At 49.0% G+C, this 18,975-nt stretch overlaps 1 protein-coding gene and 2 long non-coding RNA genes across 3 annotated transcripts; 2 read left to right on the top strand and 1 right to left on the bottom strand.

Moving 5' to 3' along the window:
• On the top strand, positions 1 to 2,222 carry LOC309378455 (uncharacterized protein). The gene is made up of 2 exons (XM_081926565.1): positions 1 to 153; positions 1,786 to 2,222. Exons 1-2 carry the CDS (start codon positions 131 to 133, stop codon positions 2,174 to 2,176), a joined length of 414 nt encoding a protein of 137 aa, XP_081782691.1. The 5' UTR covers positions 1 to 130; the 3' UTR covers positions 2,177 to 2,222.
• A 638-nt stretch (positions 2,223 to 2,860) lies between these two features.
• Positions 2,861 to 3,590, bottom strand: LOC309377818. The gene is made up of 2 exons (XR_014171685.1): positions 3,363 to 3,590; positions 2,861 to 3,046 (listed from the first exon to the last, which is right to left on the bottom strand). It is a non-coding gene; the product is annotated as an uncharacterized lncRNA (long non-coding RNA).
• Positions 3,591 to 3,667: 77 nt separating this feature from the next.
• Positions 3,668 to 8,011, top strand: LOC309377797. Its single transcript, XR_014171648.1, has 2 exons — positions 3,668 to 3,832; positions 7,543 to 8,011. It is a non-coding gene; the product is annotated as an uncharacterized lncRNA (long non-coding RNA).
• Positions 8,012 to 18,975: the final 10,964 nt, after the last annotated feature.

The following is an 18,975-nucleotide window of genomic DNA, read 5'->3' as shown; positions in this document are numbered from 1 at the left end:
GATAATGGACTTTGCAGAGGCCACAAGAGCTGTTTGGCTGGCAAGAGCTGGAGCCCAGCCGAGAGGGGAAAGATCTGGATGAAGGAATGAAGACAGGCTGCGCGCGGGAGGACAACACCCAGGGATAGAAATGGCTCGTTCAGAAGGCAGCCGGTGAGTAGGAGATTGTCGCAGTGCTTCTGTATGTGGGGCTCTTAGGGTGATTCTCAGTGGGCAAATCCCACTCATAGACTCCAACAGATGACTGGACACAGATGAATGCCAACAAAGTAGAGTAGCCTAGTTTATGTACAATCCCTGTATCACCTAAACAGGTGAACACGAGGCACGCTCAGAGTTCAGGGACACAGCACAGCCAGGCCAAAATACCTCTCTTGGGCTTGCCAATCAGAAAGTTCAGTGGTTTGAATCCCCACAACAGGGTGAGCTCTTATTGCTTGGTCCCTGCTCCTGCCAACCTAGCAGTTTGAAAGCACGCCAAAAAGTGCAAGTAGATAAATAGGTACCGCTCCAGCAGGAAGGTAAACGGCGTTTCCGTGCGCTGCTCTGGTTCGCCAGAAGCAGCTTAGTCCTGCTGGCCACATGACCCTGAAAAACTGTCTGCGGACAATCATCAGCTCCCTTGGCCTGTAAAGTGAGATGAGTGCCGCAACCCCAGAGTTGTTCGCAACTGGACTTAACTGTCAGGGGTCCTTTACCTTTTAAAGGTAACCTAAGGTATCCCAGACTGCCTCTTTATTTTTACAAGGGCTGCAATTTAAGGCTGGATCACACACTTGCAGACAAATGCCTCCAGGTTCAATCTCTGATAAACAAACCTGTCTGAGACCCTGGGTGATCTAACTGCTCTTGAGCCTAGTTAAGTCCCTGTTTCCCCCTTATTGCTGCTTAATATTATACATTTATCTCTAATTCACAATCTATTCCTTATGTTCAACTCCCGTTATCTATCAGCTGTCGGTATATCAATTCCCACTTGTACATTTACCAAACAATATTGTAAAGAACAAAAGAGGTTACACATCCCCTTGCCTATCTATTTTTAAACATTACTTATTATTTCCATATTAATTCTGCGTATGCAGCTTTCCCAAAAAATGGACTCCCTGCTCTTTGTCCTAGATTTATTCCCGTCCTCCCCCCTTTGTTGCTTGATATAACATCTCTAAAGTGGTACCTTGGTTCTCAAACGCCTTGGTACTCAAACAACTTGGAACCCAAACACTGCAAACATGGAAGTAAGTGTTCCAGTTTGTGAACTTTTTTAAGAAGCTGAATGTGCTCCATTTTTAAGTGTTTTGCTTCCAATTTGAGTGCCACACGTCCTTTTTGAGTGCTACACTGAGGTCTATCTGTTTGTGCTATTTAGTTTTCATTTTTGTTTTTACGGCTCTCTTTTGTTGGTTTTTGTGACTGTGTGGAACCCAGTTGAGCTACTGATTGATTGATTGATTGATTATGTGACTACTGTTCATTGCTTATTGCTTTCATTTTATGGATCAATGGTCTCGTAAGATAGTAAAATCCATGTTAAACTGCTGTTTTAGGGGTTGTTTTTAGAAGTCTGCGATGGATTAGTCCATTTTGTATTACTTTCTATGGGAAAGCGTGTTTTGAAACGGACTTCCGGGACGGACTAAGTTTGTGGACCAAGGTGCCACTGTAATTCACAATCCATTCCTTCTGTTTCGTTCCCTGTTAGCTGTTGCTTTATCAATAGATCGCATACCCTTAAAGAGCAAACGAGGTCACGCGTTCCCTTGCCTCCGTTTCTGCCCCCTCTAGGCTGAATGTGTCACCCGAGGAGAAGGCCCCTCTGTCTCCGAGGTCGAAGACCTTCCTCGGCCTGCGTTCCATCGCAAGCAGGATCCTGGGGGCCCTGGAGCAGACGCTGCTCATCCTGGCCGTGCTGGTCTACAGCATCTTCCTGGCGGAGATCATGTTCCACGTTGTCGTCTCCCTCTCCATCCCACTCGCCGTCTTGCACGACCGCATGGTCCCTGCTTCCCTGGTCTTCATGGAGGCCTTGGCTCCTGCCACAGAAGTCTTCTACAACGAAGTGCTCGGGGCCCTTCTTATTTTCCTGGGTGCCTTACTGCTGCCGCTGACCGCCGGCTGCTGCCTGCACCTCTTCCTGCTCCCCAGCTATTTCAGGCTGCTGAGGCTGGCCTGGTGAGGTCAGCGGTCCTGAGAATCCAGCTCAATACAAGCAACATGAACCAGCCGCGTGGTCTGAGCTCCTGCTTGCGTGGCGAGTTCCCACCTCCCTCCCAGTGGAAATAATGACACAATTATTAAGGTTAATGGGCTAAATAAGGCCACAACTTTACTGGTTACAGGTGATGAGCGCTATTGGCTTAGGCATTGGTCCTAACTGACTATATCCGACTTCAGCCCGTCCGCTTGAAGTCCGGGGAGGGTTAACCACCAGTAGGGGGAGTCCTGCTGATACACATCAACTAGGAATTCCCCTGGGGTCACCGATAGGGGGCGTGCCTTAGGCCCTCACCTCCCCAGGCTTCGGACAGGGCCACGCCCCCCGGAATCCATTAACGGACTTCCCTTCAATATGCGGGGCTTGTGATGGTGCTACCTCCCCTTTTCCATCTACAGAACAATACCAATGCCTAATCGCCAATACCAAGAAAGTTGTGACGATTTGCTATGAGGTAGGTGAAAACCAGGGACGCAGGTGGCGCTGTGGGTTAAACCACAGAGCCTAGGACTTGCTGATCAGAAGTTTGCAGGCTGCTAAAGCTTTTGTCCTGTTTAACCCAGTAGCAAAGCGCCCTCCTCTCTACTCCTCTTGCAGCGAACAGACTACACACTGCTAAATAAGTTTAAACGCTTTACTTACAAATTCAAAGGTCAGATTCATGCATTTATTCAAGCAGCAGCAAGGAGAACACAGGCAGAATACTCTTGGATAGGAAATACAGCAATATAGCTTCAAACACATGCTCTGAGCTTGCAGCTTGCTTAGACACGTCTTCCATGGTCAGTTACATGTTGTGGAGATAGAGGGAAGAGAAGGTTTCACTTCCACCTGCATTGGAGAAGAGGGGGTTGACCTAGCTGTGTCTAGGAATTTCACTCCATGGTCTTAACCCCTTCATGCACTAACTAGTACTCATACATATTTATGTTTGACTGCAATTTCCCCCAAACAGTAGGATGGACATCCAACAATGCCTGTTGCTCAACAGTGCAACAGGCTGCCTCAGAAGATAGTGGACTCTCTGTTTCATTAGGGGTCTTTACAAGCAGAGGCTGGATGCATCAGAAATTAGGGATTAGCAGATTTCCTACAACCATCACCAGGAAACCATGCTCAGGTTGGGACAACTTGGAACCGTATTGGCCTTTTGCGCCTCAGAATCACATGGTTGGCTCAAGAATACAGCAATACTGACTTTGAATCTTCTCAGGTTGGGTGGCATCTCTCTGAAGGGCTGGCGACCCAAATGAGGTTTACCACCAAAGCCTAAACCATTGAACACCCACGTCCAGTGGCTTTCAGCACCATCTCAAACGGCAGTGATACCACGCTGCTGGACTTGCCTCCCAGTGCCCTTTCCTCACTTCCTGCCAGCCTGGAGTCAGCTGGGACTTCCAAGAAGACCACACCCATTTGTGACATCACCGGAAAGAAGCATCACAGGGTGACAGAGGTGCCATGCTCACACAGCCCTGGCAGCAGCCCAAGGCTGTTGAGGAACCATGGCAGGAGAGAGGGCTCCACTCATTTGGAAGACGGACAGAGGTCGGGCGTGAGGTCAGGCAGGCAGGCCAATGGGACAGCAGGCAAGGTGCAGATGGTGCGAGGAACAAGGTGGGTCCACTTCACTACATCGGGCAAGTCGGGTTTGTCCCTGCTTAGAAGCAGGAAGGATCCCTCTCACCTGTTTACCTTTTGCTCGCCAGCATTGTTGCCACTCCCCGGTCCCTGAGTCCTGGAACTTCACAGAGTCATCATCATCATCATAATTAATAATAATAATAATAATAATAATAATAATAATAATAATAATTGTAGGGATGATCGCTGGGTACGGAGCACACTCCCTGGCCACAGGCAGCCTCAGCTGTCTGCATGTGTGACTTGGGGTGCGGGGCACACTCCCCCTCACAGATATTTTTTTTATATATATAAATATTTATTAAGGTTTTTTAAAAAGAAAATACAATGATAATAAACATTATTGCTTTGTTTTAACAAAGTTTCGTAATATTCTTGAGCTTCCTCACGTCTCCCGCTCCCATTTACATCTTTAATAATTTTTGTCAAGCAAATTATCATCTTATTTCCAAATCTATAACCACATACCTAAATATCAATTCTTAATCTATTTTAATGATGGCCAATTATTTATAACCAAGCATCCTTCTTAACATTCCACTAAATCACAATATTTCTGCAGGTAGGTCTTGAATTTCTTCCAATCTTCTTCAATCCTTTCTTCTCCCAGGTCTCGGATTCTCCCCCTCACAGATAAAGCCACAGCTTTCTGAACATCTTGCCCTCTGTCTAACCTTTTGCAGTCTCAGTAGTCTGTGGTGTCCTGTCTGTAACCTTTGTCCCTGAGACCTTTGTCTTAGGTGGAAAAAGATGCCAAAATAGCTTTGTACCACCCCACGATCTCGGGACCGGAAGACTTGTAAAGGTCGCAGCCCAAAATGTATCTGCCTGGGTTTGCATATTGTGTCAATAAAAGGAGCCTCCACAGAGCTGGCCGGCAGCTTGCTTGCAGCTCACCTGCACACAGCTCACCTGCATTATCAACTCCTGCCTCATGTCCTTCAATAATAATAATAAATTTTATTTATACCCTGACCTCCCCAGCCAGAGCCAGGCTAAGGGTGGCTAACACCAATAAAATCACAGTGAAAACATAATAGGGGGAAAAGAGAGGAAAAAACAAACCCAATTTAAAATATAAGTTAAAATGCAATTTAAAATGCAGCCTCCTTTGAAAACAGCTGATAAATCAAGACCATAAGGGGAGGGAAACATAAGGGTCAGACTGAGTCCAAACCAAAGGTCAGGTGGAACAGCTCTGTCTTGCAGGCCCTGTGGAAAGATGTCAAGTCCCGCAGGGCCCTGGTCTCTTGTGACAGAGCGTTCCACCACATCGGGGCCAGTACTGAAAAGGCCCTGGCCCTAGTTGAGACCAATCTAACCTCCTTGAGGCTCAGGACCTTCAAGGTGTTGTCATTTGTGGACCTTAAGGTCCTCCATGGGGCATACCAGGAGAGGTCCCATAAATATGTGTGTCCTAGACCACATAGGGCTTTAAAGGTCAAACCCTTTAGTCATAGCATTGTAGGGACTCCCAGGGGCCATCTAGTCTAAACCAATGCAGGAATCCCAGCTGAAGAGCTCCTGACAAATGGCCACTTTCCCCTGCGGTTTAGCGCTGAATTGGAACAAATGGCAATTGGGTGGACGAGCCCTTTCAGAAAGTTGGCTTGACTCAAAGAAAACAGGCAGGAGATGCCTTGCCCAGTGCTTGTTATTATTACCTGGTTTGGGGAATCTTCTCTATCTGGATAAATTACTGCCTGGGAGACAGATGTGGAGAACCTTTGGCACCTCCAGAGGTAGCTGACCCACACCTCCAGATGCTGCTAAGCTCATCTCTAAACTACAACTCTAAACACATCGGGGATGATGGGAGTTGTAGTTCAGAACATCTGTTTGGCCAGAGTCTCCCCACATCTGCCTCAAAGGCTATTGAGCAGAGCTACAAAATCTCTCCTTCCTCATAGGTTTTACGCAGAGGTTGGGTGGCCATCTATCATGGATGCTGCAGTTGAGTTTCTTGCATTGCAGAGGGTTGGACTAGATGACCCCCCGGGGTCCCTTCCAGCTCTGCAATTCTATGATTCCATGAATAATGATCAGAAAGAAAAGAGAAGGTGATGAAGGACTGGAGATTTATGGCTTTTCAGTGGTGGTGATGAACCAAGGACTTACTGGAAGAGGTGTCATGATCACGGGGCGAATGAAGGTGTCGTGACATCTGGGGCAGGGCATCACTACATAGGGCGCATGTGCGGTGCCACTATGTACAACGCATGCGCTGTATGTAGCGATGCCGCACATGTGCTGTACATAGCGGTTTGCCGGCGCCACCGCTCCAGTGTCATAAGGACAGTGCCGGGATTCTCTGTTCGCAGCTGTAGCGGCGATGGAGAGATACCACCGCGTCCGTACGGCGCTGGAGCGTCGCCACTGCTATGTACAGCACATGTGCATTGTAATTATGTATAGCGCATGCATGCGACACCGCACATGCACTGTACATAGTGGTTTGCTGCCAGCGTTGGGATCCTGTGCTTGCGGCTGCAGCCGTGAACGGAGGATCTTCCATTTGTGGCTGCGGCGGCCTGATGGCTGCTCATGCTGCCGCAAGCCCCCGCGGGGTGTCTTGTCCCCCCCCCAGACATGGCACCTGGGGCGCACCACGCCCCCCATTGCGATGCCGCTGGTTGTGATCTGGGGTCGTAGGGGGTTGAAGACCCGCTCCTGTTTCTACAGCAGGGTTCCCAATTCCAGGGTTCTAGAGCCACCCATTCAGCAAGAAAGGGGATTTTCTTTAGCCACTGAGAGGAAGCCTTCTCACTCCTTGTGCTGATGGGAGCCAATCAGAGTGAAAGGAGGTGAGTCGGCCACTGAGGATTGGCTCCTAGGGTCACTCTGGAGAAAGTGTTTGGGAAGAACATTGCTGAGTTGTTTTTCTGTATGCTGCAAAGCCAAGGATTGAGGAACACTGAAAACACAAGGCGCTTCCATTACAAGAAAAACGGTGCTCAAGTTCTGCTGCGTATAGTGGAATTTCAAGGAAAATACAAGTCAATTCGGAAAAAAGAGATTGGAGCACTCCAAATCGTATGTCCATGTACATGCATGGAAAATAGTGGCTCTAGCTGAAAGGCAACATGTGGAAAGGCAACATCTGCAGAGATGGTTGCAGTGCATCCCTAATTATCATTATTGTATAATTATGAGATATGGGTACGATCTTAGAAGCTCATATAATTTTAGAAGGGGATGTGGCTGTGGCTATAAAGTAAAGGAACCTTTCATTCCTGAACTTGCCACTGCTCTACCGCTTATTGGTTGCAAATGTTTGGATTCTGTAAAGTCATTGCACAAGTATAGAGACTGATACAGGCCACGGGATTCAGTAGCCAGAGAATTCCAGAATCAAGGCATGATTAAATCCTAGGTGGAATCTACACGCGTATAAAAACCGTTCTGAAAATGCTTTTAAAAATAACAATAATATTGAATTTTCCATAAGGCTCACTGTCGCCATCTAGTGCCACATTGCATATTGCACTTAAAACACACCTGAAACGTTTTATACGCAGCTGTGTAGCTGAGTCCCTACCCTTCATTTTGTTTAGAATTTCAGTCCAATCAGTTATATCACCGCAAAACGTAGACACGGCGGGAAGCGGGTGGGCAACTGTCTTTCCTCCACCCCATGTTTCATGCTCCCATGATCCTCCAGTCCTCTCTCTCTTCCCTTGCAGGGACGGTGCCACAGCTGAGGAGCCCCTACAGCCATCTGCCCACGCTGAGTGAGCTCCCAGGCAGACCCTTTGGCAGAGCATGGCCCTCCGCATCACTGTGAGAGGCATCTTCCGCTGCTTCCGGAAGCTTCTCTCCATCATCTTCACGCTCCTCTTCTGCGACCTCCTCCTCCGCATAAGCTTCGTCCTCCTCTTCTTCCTCCTCCTTCCCTTCTTCATCATCTACGACCATGTGATCCCCTCCATCGTCTTGTTCGCCAGGTCGACTCGGCCCATCTTGGACACCTTCTTTGGGCGGCTGCTTCCCTCGCTCTTCGCCTTCGTCCTCTCCCTGGTCCCTCCCATCCTCATCTTCTTCTTCACAAAGAGGATCCTAATACCGGTCTCCATCAAAATCTTCCAACTCACATGGTAAACGGCCCTCCTGGCCGAACTTCTCCGAATAAAACAGTCCTAAGTTATAACCTCACGATGGATCTCCTTTCCCGTTCAGCTTGCAGGGAGCTGAGGAGGCAAAGGGAGATTCGTGTATCGCACTGGGAGCCAGTGTAGGTCTTTCAAGACTGGTTTTATGTGGTCTTGGTGGCTGCTCACAGTCACCATTCTGGATTAGTTGCAGCTTCCAGGTCACCTTCAAAGGTGGCCCCATGTAGAGTGCATTGCACTAGCAGTAGTCCAAGCAGAAGATAACCAGAGCATGCACCACTCCGGAGAGACAGTCTGCAGGCAGATAGGGTCTCAGCCTGCGTACCAGATGGACCTCCGAGACATCTGCCCTGGACACAGAATTGACCTTTGCCTCCATGGACAGCTCTGAGTCCAAAATGACTCCCAGGCTGCGCACCTGGTCCTTCAGAGGCACAGTTACCCCATTCAGCGCACTAGGCGGGGTGGAGGAAGGGGGCGCGGCCGGCGCTGTCTGCCCCAGGTGTCACCACTGAGGGGGGTGACAAAATGCCAGGTGGCACTCACCGCGGGGCCTGCAGTGCGCCCAAGCCACATGTCTCTCCTGGGAGTGATGCAGTGGCTTGGGCGTCCACAGGCTTCACACTGCCCCAAACGGTCTGCCCACCGCCTCCTCCTCAGCTGTAGGGTGATTGAGTGGGCGGAGGCAGGCAGACTTCTCGGAGGCCCTGTGGAGCATCTTGCCCCAGCTGGCCCCACTCCTGCAGACAGCTGGCCCTGCCCCTGGGCACAGGGCACGCACGCAGTGGCACTCGATCGGTTTGTTCCGCTGCTGGCGCTAGGCTCTTGGGGCACCTGGGCTTGTGTGCCACCTTGGGCTCCAGCACGCTGCCCTCAAAGGTAAATACTACCTGGGGCAACCTGCTCCTTCCGCACCCCCTAGCTCTGCCACTGTGAAGGACGCCTTTCTTTCATCACTCCTAAATCTTCCAACAATCCTCCGTCATGATGTAGCAACACCCTGAGCAGCATTTGGGGAGGAAATGTTGATGCTGGCTCACCCACATCTCTGGTCACCCCAGAAAAGGGAGCTGCTGCTTCACACACCCCAGAACGCTTGCTGAGAAAATGCCTCCACAAGCCTCCTGGAGTCCAGAGGTTCTTTGTCATAAGAATGTAGGGAGTGGCTTTGTTGTGAGTCAAGTTGCTCAGCATGCCAGCACTGACGGGCAGTGGCTCTCCAGAGATTCAGGCTGGAGGCGCTCCCCGTTCTACCTGCAGATGCATTGAGAATTGAACCTATAACCTTCAGCATGCAAAGAGGCTCTTCATCTCAGGGTGGTGGGTTTGAGCCCCACCTCGGGGGGAAAAAGGTTCCTGCATCACAGGGGGTTGGACTAAATAATAATAATAATAATAACAATAATAGTAATAATAGTAATAATAATAATTTATTATTTATACCCTGCCCATCAGGCTGAGTTTCCCCAGCCACTCTGGGCGGCTCCCTATTGAGTGTTAAAAACAACACAGCATTAAATATTTTAAACTTCCCTGTACAGGGCTGCCTTCAGATGTCTTTTAAAGATAAGATAACTGCTTATTTCCTTTACATCTGAAGGGAGTGCATTCCACAGGGCAGGCGCCACTACCGAGAAGGCCCTCTGCCTGGTTCCCTGTAACTTAGCTTCTTGCAGGGAGGGAACCGCCAGAAGGCCCTTGGCGCTGGACCTCAGTGACCGGGCAGAACGATGAGGGTGGAGAGGCTCCTTCAGGTATACTGGGCCAAGGCCATTTAGGGCTTTCAAGGTCAACAATAACACTTTGAATTGTGCTCAGAAACGTACTGGGAGCCAATCTAGGTCTTTCAAGACCGGTGTTATGTGGTCTCGGCGGCCGCTCCCAGTCACCAATCTAGCTGCTGCATTCTGGATTAGTTGCAGTTTCTGGGTCACCTTCAAAGGTAGCCCCACGTAGAGCACATTGCAGTAGTCCAAGCGGGAGATAACCAGAGCATGCACCACTCTGGAGAGACAGTCTGTGGGCAGGGAGGGTCTCATCCTGCATACCAGATAGAGCTGGTAGACAGCTGCCCTGCACACAGAATTAACCCTCGGGGTCCCTTCCAACCCTTCAATGCTGTGATTCTAAAGCTCAGTCGGAGCAAACGGCAATCTGCAGAAAAGCTGAATTGCCGTTTGCGGAGCTTCAGCTTTAAAGAGTGGGTTTTCTCAGGAAAAACTCCAGGGCAAAATGAATAAATGGGATTAAACCAACGTTCCGACACTGAGCTTTAAGGTGTCTTCTGTGCCTGGAAAAAAGTGGGTGAGATATTAATGTGGATAAGCCCGTTGTGTTTCTCCTTCTGGCCCAGGAGTCAAGCAAGGTGCTTTCTGTGGGTGCTATTTGGCAGAGTGGCTTCCAGGGGGCAGGATGGAGCCACTTTGCAGAGCTGAGCTAAGTAGGCTCCCCCTGGGACAAGGCAGGCGATGGAAGACACATCAACAAGAGTTTGGCAGAAGAGGAGGAGGAGGAGGAGGAGGTACGCAGCCGGCTAATGTGTCCCCTGCCAGACTCTGTGTCTGATCCGGTTACCGCTTTCTAATTGGGACCCTCCAGACTCCAGTGGTGTTTTGGATGACTTCAGAAATGGCAGGAGGGATGTCCCTGGGGAGGCCGTGCTGAACTCCCAGGTGACCAATTTAAGCCTCCCCAAGGAGGATCGGGGAACAAGAAAACAAGCCATGGAACATTTGGCAAAGGGCTGGGGCAGAGGAGGCGAGGAGCCACAGCAAAAGTATTAGAGCGAAAGATTGTGCATGGACCTGCGCGGGGTTTGAAAAGGAAGTTGTGGGGCCGCGCACTGTGGGGAGAGCCTGGGCAACACGCACACATGCACATGCAACACTCTTTGTGAGTGTCAAAGGCAGCAGAGCTTCTGAAAACCATTTGCTAGAGAAGAGAGAGCGATCTTGTGTTCGAATCCTGCTTACTACAGGCATGTACGCAAAACAAAAGAATTACCGTGAAAATCCCTGAAACGAGAAGTAATCGACTATAGAATTGAATTAAATAACAAAAATCAAAAAAATTAAGGAAAAGTTAACCTAGAATTAAAGACTTAACGAGATGCCAGCTACAAAACCCATTTCACTGAACGAATAAGTTTCCTCAGAAGGAAATAAAGAAATTATAAACTTTAAATGATTTAAAGTGAGATCAAACAAACTCAAGAGCAGGGCTGAAACGCTTCCTTGAGTTTACAAAGAAGGTATCAAAACCTCCATGACAAGTTTTACAAGTCGATTACTTCTTGTTTCAGGGATTTTCACAGTAATTCTTTTGTTTTGTGTAATTTCTTGGTTCCGTGACTGTCTATTTTTCACTGCTACAGGCATGTGGCTGGCCACTGGGAGATCTAGCCACTGGTCCAGGTGGGCCACTGGCCTCATCCACCAGGCTCCTCTAATGTTCTAACCAGGGGCATTTTTCTAGAAAAAGAGGTGATGGACCTCACCATGAAGGCCTCCCTTGTTCTCTGATAATAATGGCACTGGTGCCCATCTAGTCCAGTGCCCTCTTCTCAGATATCTGTGGGAATCCTGTGAGCAGAATTCGATCATGAGAGCATCTCTCCCCTCCTGTGGCCTCCACAGCAAAGGGTATTCAGAAGTGCTGCTGCCACAGTCAGAGGCAGAGCCAAGCCGTCCTGACTGATAGCCATTGATAGCTCTTTCTCTTCCTCCATGCATTTGCCCAATCTTCTTTTAAAGTCTTCTGGGTTGGTGGCCATTACTGCCTCCATAATTTAACTAAACGCTGCATCGTTTATCTGTCTTGAATCTTCCAACTTTCAGTTTTATTGGCTGCCCATAAGTTCTAGGTGGCGCTGTGGTCTAAACCACTGAGCCTTTCGGGCTTGCCAATCAGAAAGTTGGCGGTTCGAATCCCCGTGACGGGGTGAGCTCCTGTTGCTCTGTCCCTGCTCCTGCCAACCTAGCAGTTCAAAAGCATACCAGTGGAAGTAGATAAATAGGTACCGCTCCAGCGGGAAGGTAAACGGCATTTCCATGCGCTCTGGCTCTCATCACGGTGTCCCATTGCACCAGAAGCGGTTTAGCCATGCTGGTCACATGACCTGGAAAGCTGTCTTTGGACAAAGCCTGAAAGCGAGATGAGTGCCACACCCCATGGTCACCTTTCACTGGACTTAACCATCCAGGGTCCTTTACCTTTTTTTAACCTTTCCCCCTCTAGATGACTTTAAAAGATGGTTAGACAAATTCATGGAGGAGAGAAGAAGACAAAGAGTTTGGATTTGATATCCTGCCTTTCACTCCCCTTAAGGAGTCTCAAAGCGGCTAACCATCTCCTTTCCCTTCCTCCCCCACAACAAACACTCTGTGAGGTGAGTGGGGCTGAGGGACTTCAGAGAAGTGTGACTAGCCCAAGGTCACCCAGCAGCTGCATGTGGAGGAGCGGAGACGCGAACCCGGTTCCCCAGATTATGAGTCCACCGCTCTTAACCACTACACCACATTGGCTCTCGAGAGGGCTCTTGATGGCTACTAGCCACAATGGCTCTGCTCTGCACCCACAGGCAGCAATGCTACTGAATACCCGTTGTTGGAAACCACAGGAGAGATGCTCTTGTGTTCGAATCCTGCTCGTGGGTTTCCCACAAGGGTCTGGTTGTCTACTGTGAGAAGATAAGTCTGGACTAGATGGTTCATGGGCCTGATTTGGCTGGCTCTTCTTATCTCCTGAACCAGGGGGTCGGCAAATCTTTTTAGCCGCAGGCTGGTCCACTGTCCCTCAGACCTTGTGGCGGGCCGGAGAAGCAGCACTGGGGGCGGGGGAACTGGAAAAAGAGGTGAGGGGGGCAGGTAGTCCTCCTCCCCAACCCCCAGCTCCAGCCCCAGCCGCTGGACTTGCCTTCTAGGGACTGCCACCACCGCCGCTGCCGCCGCTGCCACCACTGCTACTTGTGAGTAGGCAGAGCGAGGTTGTCCGCTCCGCTCTCTGGACCACTGGAGCACCAGGGCGGCCAGAGGGAAGATGAGCGGCATGAAAGGGCTGGCTCCGGAGAGGGGCTGCTTAAAATGGCGCTCATCCGGCTCAGCCCAGCCCCCTTCCTCCTCTAGGCAGGGCAGGGAGAAGCCAGGAGGGAGGAGGGAGGAGGCGCCACTGCGGTGTGTGTGAGGGAGGGGGAGGGAAATGAATCCTTACACCAATCCACGGACAGTCCACTGGCTGGATCCTGAAGGCCATTGGGCCTGATTTGGCCCATGGGCCTTCGTTTGCCGACCCCTGTCCTTAACAATATCCTCTCGCTTCCTTTTACTGTTCACAAATAATAATAATAAAATAAAATTTTATTTATATCCCGCCCTCCCCAGCCGAAGCCGGGCTCAGAGTGGCTAACAACAATAAAATTAACACAACATTCTAAAATCAATTCATTCTAAAATCAATTCAGAATCAAATTAATGGTAACCGTTGGGCTAGAGTTCTGTGAGGATTACCAAAGGAGGAGGGTCAGACTGTGCCATGGCCAAAGGCCTGGTGGAACAGCTCTGTCTTGCAGGCCCTGCGGAAAGATGTCAAGTCCCGCAGGGCCCTGGTTTCTTGGGACAGAGCGTTCCACCAGATTGGGGCCACAGCCGAAAAAGCCCTGGCTCTGGTTGAGGCCAGTCTAACCTCCCTGTGGCCCGGGACCTCCAAGATGTTTTTGTTTGAAGACCGTAAGGTCCTCCATAGGACATACCAGGAGAGGCGGTCCCGTAGGTATGAGGGTCCTAGGCCGTATAGGGATTTAAAGGTCAAAACCAGCACCTTAAACCTGATCCTGTACTCCACCGGGAGCCAGTGCAGCTGGTATAGCATCTCTTTGCATGTAGGCTGTCCAGGAAAGCATATTCTGCAGGTTCCACCACACCAGCCTTTCCTCCTATGACTCTGCCCTGTCCTGTTGACAAGTCAAAAGCTTAAGGCCTTGGACCCTCGTACCTACGGGACTGCCTCTCCCGGTCTGCCCCATGGAGGACCTTAAGGTCCATAAATAGCAACACCCTAGAGGTCCCGGGCCCTAAGAAAGTCAGAATAGCCTCTACTAGGGCCAGGGCCTTTTCAACACTGGCCCCAGCCTGGTGGAATGCTCTTTCTCATGAGATCAGGGCCCTGCAGGATCTGATTTCTTTCCACCTGGCCTTTGGCTTGGAGTCAATTTGATTCCCCCTTTCTTTTTTCCTTTCTCCTCCTGTGATGTTTCAATGTTTCAGTGGTGTATTTTAATCTTGTTTTTAAGTTGTATGCATTCAACTTGTTTTTATTATTGCTTGTTAGCCGCCCTGAGCCCAGCCTTGGCTGGGGAGGGTGGGGTATAAATAAAATTTATTATTATTATTATTATTAAAAAGAAGCAAGCAAACCCCCTTGGAAATCTTATTTGCCTGGCTGGCTGGCGTGGGCTGGCAGCTGGATTTGCACCAGCTTCCTGATATTTGGGAACGAGAGCTGTGCACGAAGAAGGAGAGGCCCGCCGCCTGCTGCTTTCGCGTTCCCAGGACCAGGAGCATGTGTGGCGTGAAATGACTAATTAGAAGCATTGCGCGAAGGCACCCCAGGGTCAGGGACGTGCAGGCACAAGCAATCGGCCAGCTGGAAGGTTCTTTCGGAATGGGAGGGCTAACTGTCCACTGGGGAGCCCCTCGCGAGCACATTCCACCAGCAGGAAAGGGAAAGGGGGAGAGAGGGGTGGCTGGAGCCCTGCCAGTGGAGAGAAGAATATTCATATGTGGGGGGCATTGAATCGCAGCAGCAGAAAGGGGAGCGCATAGCATGCCACATGCCAGCCCCATGCACCCAGTGGCGCAGTCTTTGGGCTGAGCAGGTTGTCGAAAGCCTTGGCTGGCTCACAGCTCCCTGAGGGGGGATTCCTGGCAGCGGGAAGCAGGTGTGCTGTCTTGGCTGGGAAAAACAAAAACAGAAGGAAAAAGCCAGATTTTGGCCTCTGATGCCTCTCCGCAAACAGAGGGGGGCGGGAAAAACCTGGCTTAGGTTACATGTGGGAAATGTTGGCTGTTGCATCCCCCTCGCCCCCTGATTATGCAAAACGGTGCCTTCTCGACTTCTCTGAACACCTGGGGGAGAGCTCTGGGCAGCTGGGCTTGACATAGCAACAAAAATAGATTTGAACAAAGGAGAGATGTGGAAGGCGAGGGCTTGGATCAGGTTCCCCGGGAAGGCAGGTGTGGTGTTTTCAGAGCAGGTGGAGGTGGTTTCAGGAGCCAGCTCTCTCTCACCTCGTCACACAGTTGTGGAATTGGGGTTGGTCTGGATGTGCTCTGGGGTGCCCCTCCCAGCCCTGTGATTCTATAAAAGCAAGATTGGGGTCTACAGAACAGAAGGGCTGTTCCATTTGGATTGCAATATTCTGTGAACCACCCTGAGACCTCCAGGTATAGGGTGGTTAAGATAGATAGATGATAGGTAGATAGATGATAGATAGATAGATAGATAGATAGATAGATAGATAGATAGATAGATAGACAGATGATAGATAGATGATGGATAGATTAGATAGATGATAGATAGGCAGATAGGCAGATAGATAATAGATAGATGATAGATAGTAGATAGATAGATGATAGATGATAGATAGATGATAGATAGATGATAGATAGATAGATGATAGATAGATGATAGATGATAGATGATAGATAGATAGATAGATAGATAGATAGATAGATAGATAGATGATAGGTAGATAGGTAGATAGATAGGTAGCCCTGGACAAACCTGTTAGGTTTCCCTTTTGCAATGCAAACCTGGGCAGTACCTTGCCATGGGAACAAAACAGCTGGAGATATGAAATCATAGAACTGAGGAGTTGGAAGGGACCCTGAGGGTCATTTAGTCCAACCCCCTGCAATGCAGGAATCTCATACATGGCTGATGGCCATCTAACCTCTGCTCAAAATCCTCCAGTAAAGTAGAGTTCACCGCTACTGGACTTAACCCTCGGGGTCCCTTTACCTTTAACCAGAGGTGTACCTAGGGTCCCTTGCGCCCGTGGCAAGGAGCCCACCCCAGAAAAAACCCACTTTACTGCAGTACCTGCATTAGAAATTACTACAGTTTACTCGAAGCAAGTACTCAAAGCAGGAATGAGGGCAAAGTGAGAAAGAAGGGCGGAAAGAAATCGCACACCTTTGTGCGGCAGTGTGAGAAGGATGCAGAGTTTCTCCCATGTTTGATTTTGCTGTGACATCAGCAGTGCATCACACACATATTGTCATCCAATCAATAGCCTGATGGGTGATTTTCTGCACCCTCCCCGGTGGGGTCTGGTTTCTCCTACCCCTAGGTAAACCTCTGTCCTTAACGTGAACACATGCCGCCATGTCTGTTTTGGGACAGCATGCAGTAAAAACCCAGTAACAGTCCTGTGCAATTAAAAAATTGCTACCCCTGGAGCAGCACTTGGCAACAACATCTTTGTGTATATTATTGTGGGGTTGGACTGGATGTACTCTAGGGATCCCTCCCAACCTTGTGGTTTTATCATTGTGAAACTGGGGTCTAAAACAGTCAAACCACTTTCTTTTTGTTAAGCAAACAGCCCTGGCCAAGTCTGTTAAGTATCCCCTTCCATAATGTAAACTCAGGCAAAGACCTTGCCATGGCAACAACATCACTTGATTTTTTACCAGATTCCCAGAGTGGTTACTGCCTCTTTTCAAATGCTCAGTTGAAATAGTGACATGGTGAGTGAGATGTTCAAGCGCGTTATCTTCTCAGGTTGGTCATTGTTGAAGTAAATGGTAAAAACTGGACCCTCTCAAACTCTCTTTCAGTTGGCAACCTTGTCTTATTTGAAAGTGAAGAGGAGAAATATATACCAACAAGCTAAGCCATTTTGCCAGCATAATTTTGTGTGCAAATAACTTGATTTAAAATAATCAGGAAAGATAGGCGATGCTTTTGCTCTTATTTTTCTGGCACTTATTAGTATTGTACATGAAGAAAATAGTGGAAAGAGCTGGCAGGCAAATAAAATTATAGCAACCAGAAAAAGTAGGGCATGTGCCTTACTTTGTGAAAGAGGGTGGAATGTCATTGCAGGTACCCCTAGAAATCTGATGGGGGAGCGATTTCTGTCAATGCTGCAAACCTCCACCTGGTGCACAGCCTATATATGTGTGTGTGTGCATGCAAATAAGCAGTAAGCTCAGTGGTAGAACACCAGGAGGTTTTTAATGTTTGATGCTTTATTATGTTTTTATATGTGTTGGAAGCTTCCCAGAGTGGCCGGGGCGACCCAGACAGACGGTTATGGGGTATAAATAATAAAATTATTATTTTTATCGTCTGCTTTGCAAGCAAAAAGTTCCTAGGTTCAATCCCGGCCATTTCCAGGTAAGGTTGAGAGAGAACCCCGGCTGAAATCCTGGAAAGTCGCTGCCAGCCAGTGTAAGCAGTATTGAGCTGTATGGACAGCTTCCTATGTTCCTAACCATCTGACACAAGATCCCCCAGGGTCATTCCACAGAAGCCAATCCAGGGTCTGCCCTGGAAACCCCACCCCCAAACCTCTCAGTGCACGGAGACTTGAGTGTGCATGAAAATATATTTTGCTACTATGCAACAAAATAAAATAGCGACTTGCGCATTGCAGACAATATTCATTTGACTATCCGTTCCTGGGGATTGCAAGAGGGCAGAGTGTGGGGGTGCTCATGTCCAGCTTGCAGACTTCCCACAAACATCTGGTTGGCGCCTGTGAGAACAGGATGCTGGACTGAATGTTCCACTGGCCTGATCCAGCGAGCTCTTCGGATGTTCTTAGGTAATTATGGGCAACATATAGTTGTTGGAGGAAGGAGATCTGTCAATGATACCGGGAGCAGCTGTGCAAAGTGAAGCATCTCAAAACAGCACCAACATATATCTCCAAACAAGTTCAATACATAGCTACGCAAATACAGTTGTCAAAATACACAAAGTGCAACAGGCTGAATGATAATAACTGTGAAACATTTTTTACTGGTTATTTCCTATCGTAAAGGTCTAGTCCAGGGGTCAGCAAACTTTTTCAGCAGGGGGCCGGTCCACTGTCCCACACACCTTGTGATGGGCAGGACTATATTTTTTTTGGGGGGGGGAAATGAACAAATTCCTATGCCCCACAAATATCCCAGTGTTTGGGTTTTTTTTTCTAATTCATTCCAATTTATTTCCTAATACCATTTTACCCTTTTACAAGTCCCTATCATATATAACTTCTCAATCTTCCTTTCTCTTGGTGACCCCAGTTGTTTTGGTCTGCAACTCATTCTGATGGGTGATTTAGTCCAAAATGTCTAGGGGGCACCAGACTGGAGAAAGCTGTCCTGTGCCATCCCAGGTTTCTCCTCAAGACTACATCCATTCATTTGTTAATTTCTTTCTTTCATTTATATCCCACTTTCTCCTCCAAGCAGCTAGAGGTGATGTACAACGAGTCTCTCCCTCATCATTTAATACCCTGCAAGGGATGCGGGTGGCGCTGTGGGTTAAACCACAGAGCCTATGGCTTGCCGATCAGAAGGTCGGCGGTTTGAATCCCCGCGACGGGGTGAGCTCTTGTTGCTCAGTCCCTGCTCCTGCCAACCTAGCAGTTCGAAAGCACATCAAAGTGCAAGTAGATAAATAAGTACCACTCTGGTGAGAAGGTAAATGGCATTTCCGTGTGCTGCTCTGGTTCGCCAGAAGCGGCTTAGTCCTGCTGGCCACATGACCCGGAAACTGTATGCCGGCTCCCTCGGCTAGTAAAGTGAGATAAGCACCGCAACCCCAGAGTCGGTCACAACTGGACCTAGTGGTCAGGGGTCCCTTTACCTTTAAGGTAGCTTAGGCCAAGAGGCAGTGAGCTTTATGGCTGAGTGAGAATTCGAACACTGGTCGCCTGGGTCCTAGTCCAGCACTTCCCTGAGCCTGCCAGATTCCTCCCTTTTTCTTTTTCCTTTTTTCCGGATTGTGTGAAGC

This window comes from Podarcis melisellensis (genome assembly GCF_964234715.1).
Source record: "Podarcis melisellensis genome assembly, chromosome: 9".
Classification (NCBI taxonomy): domain Eukaryota; kingdom Metazoa; phylum Chordata; class Lepidosauria; order Squamata; family Lacertidae; genus Podarcis; species Podarcis melisellensis.
The sequence above is the reverse complement of the archived record's forward strand: the minus strand, read 5'-3'. Positions and strand labels throughout refer to the sequence as shown.

Coding starts and splice junctions, on each gene's coding strand:
- LOC309378455 (XM_081926565.1), top strand. CDS start 131: ATGGCTCGTTCAGAAGGCAGCCG. Junction 154..1,785: donor GCTCGTTCAGAAGGCAGCCG/GTGAGTAGGAGA, acceptor TGCCCCCTCTAG/GCTGAATGTGTCACCCGAGG.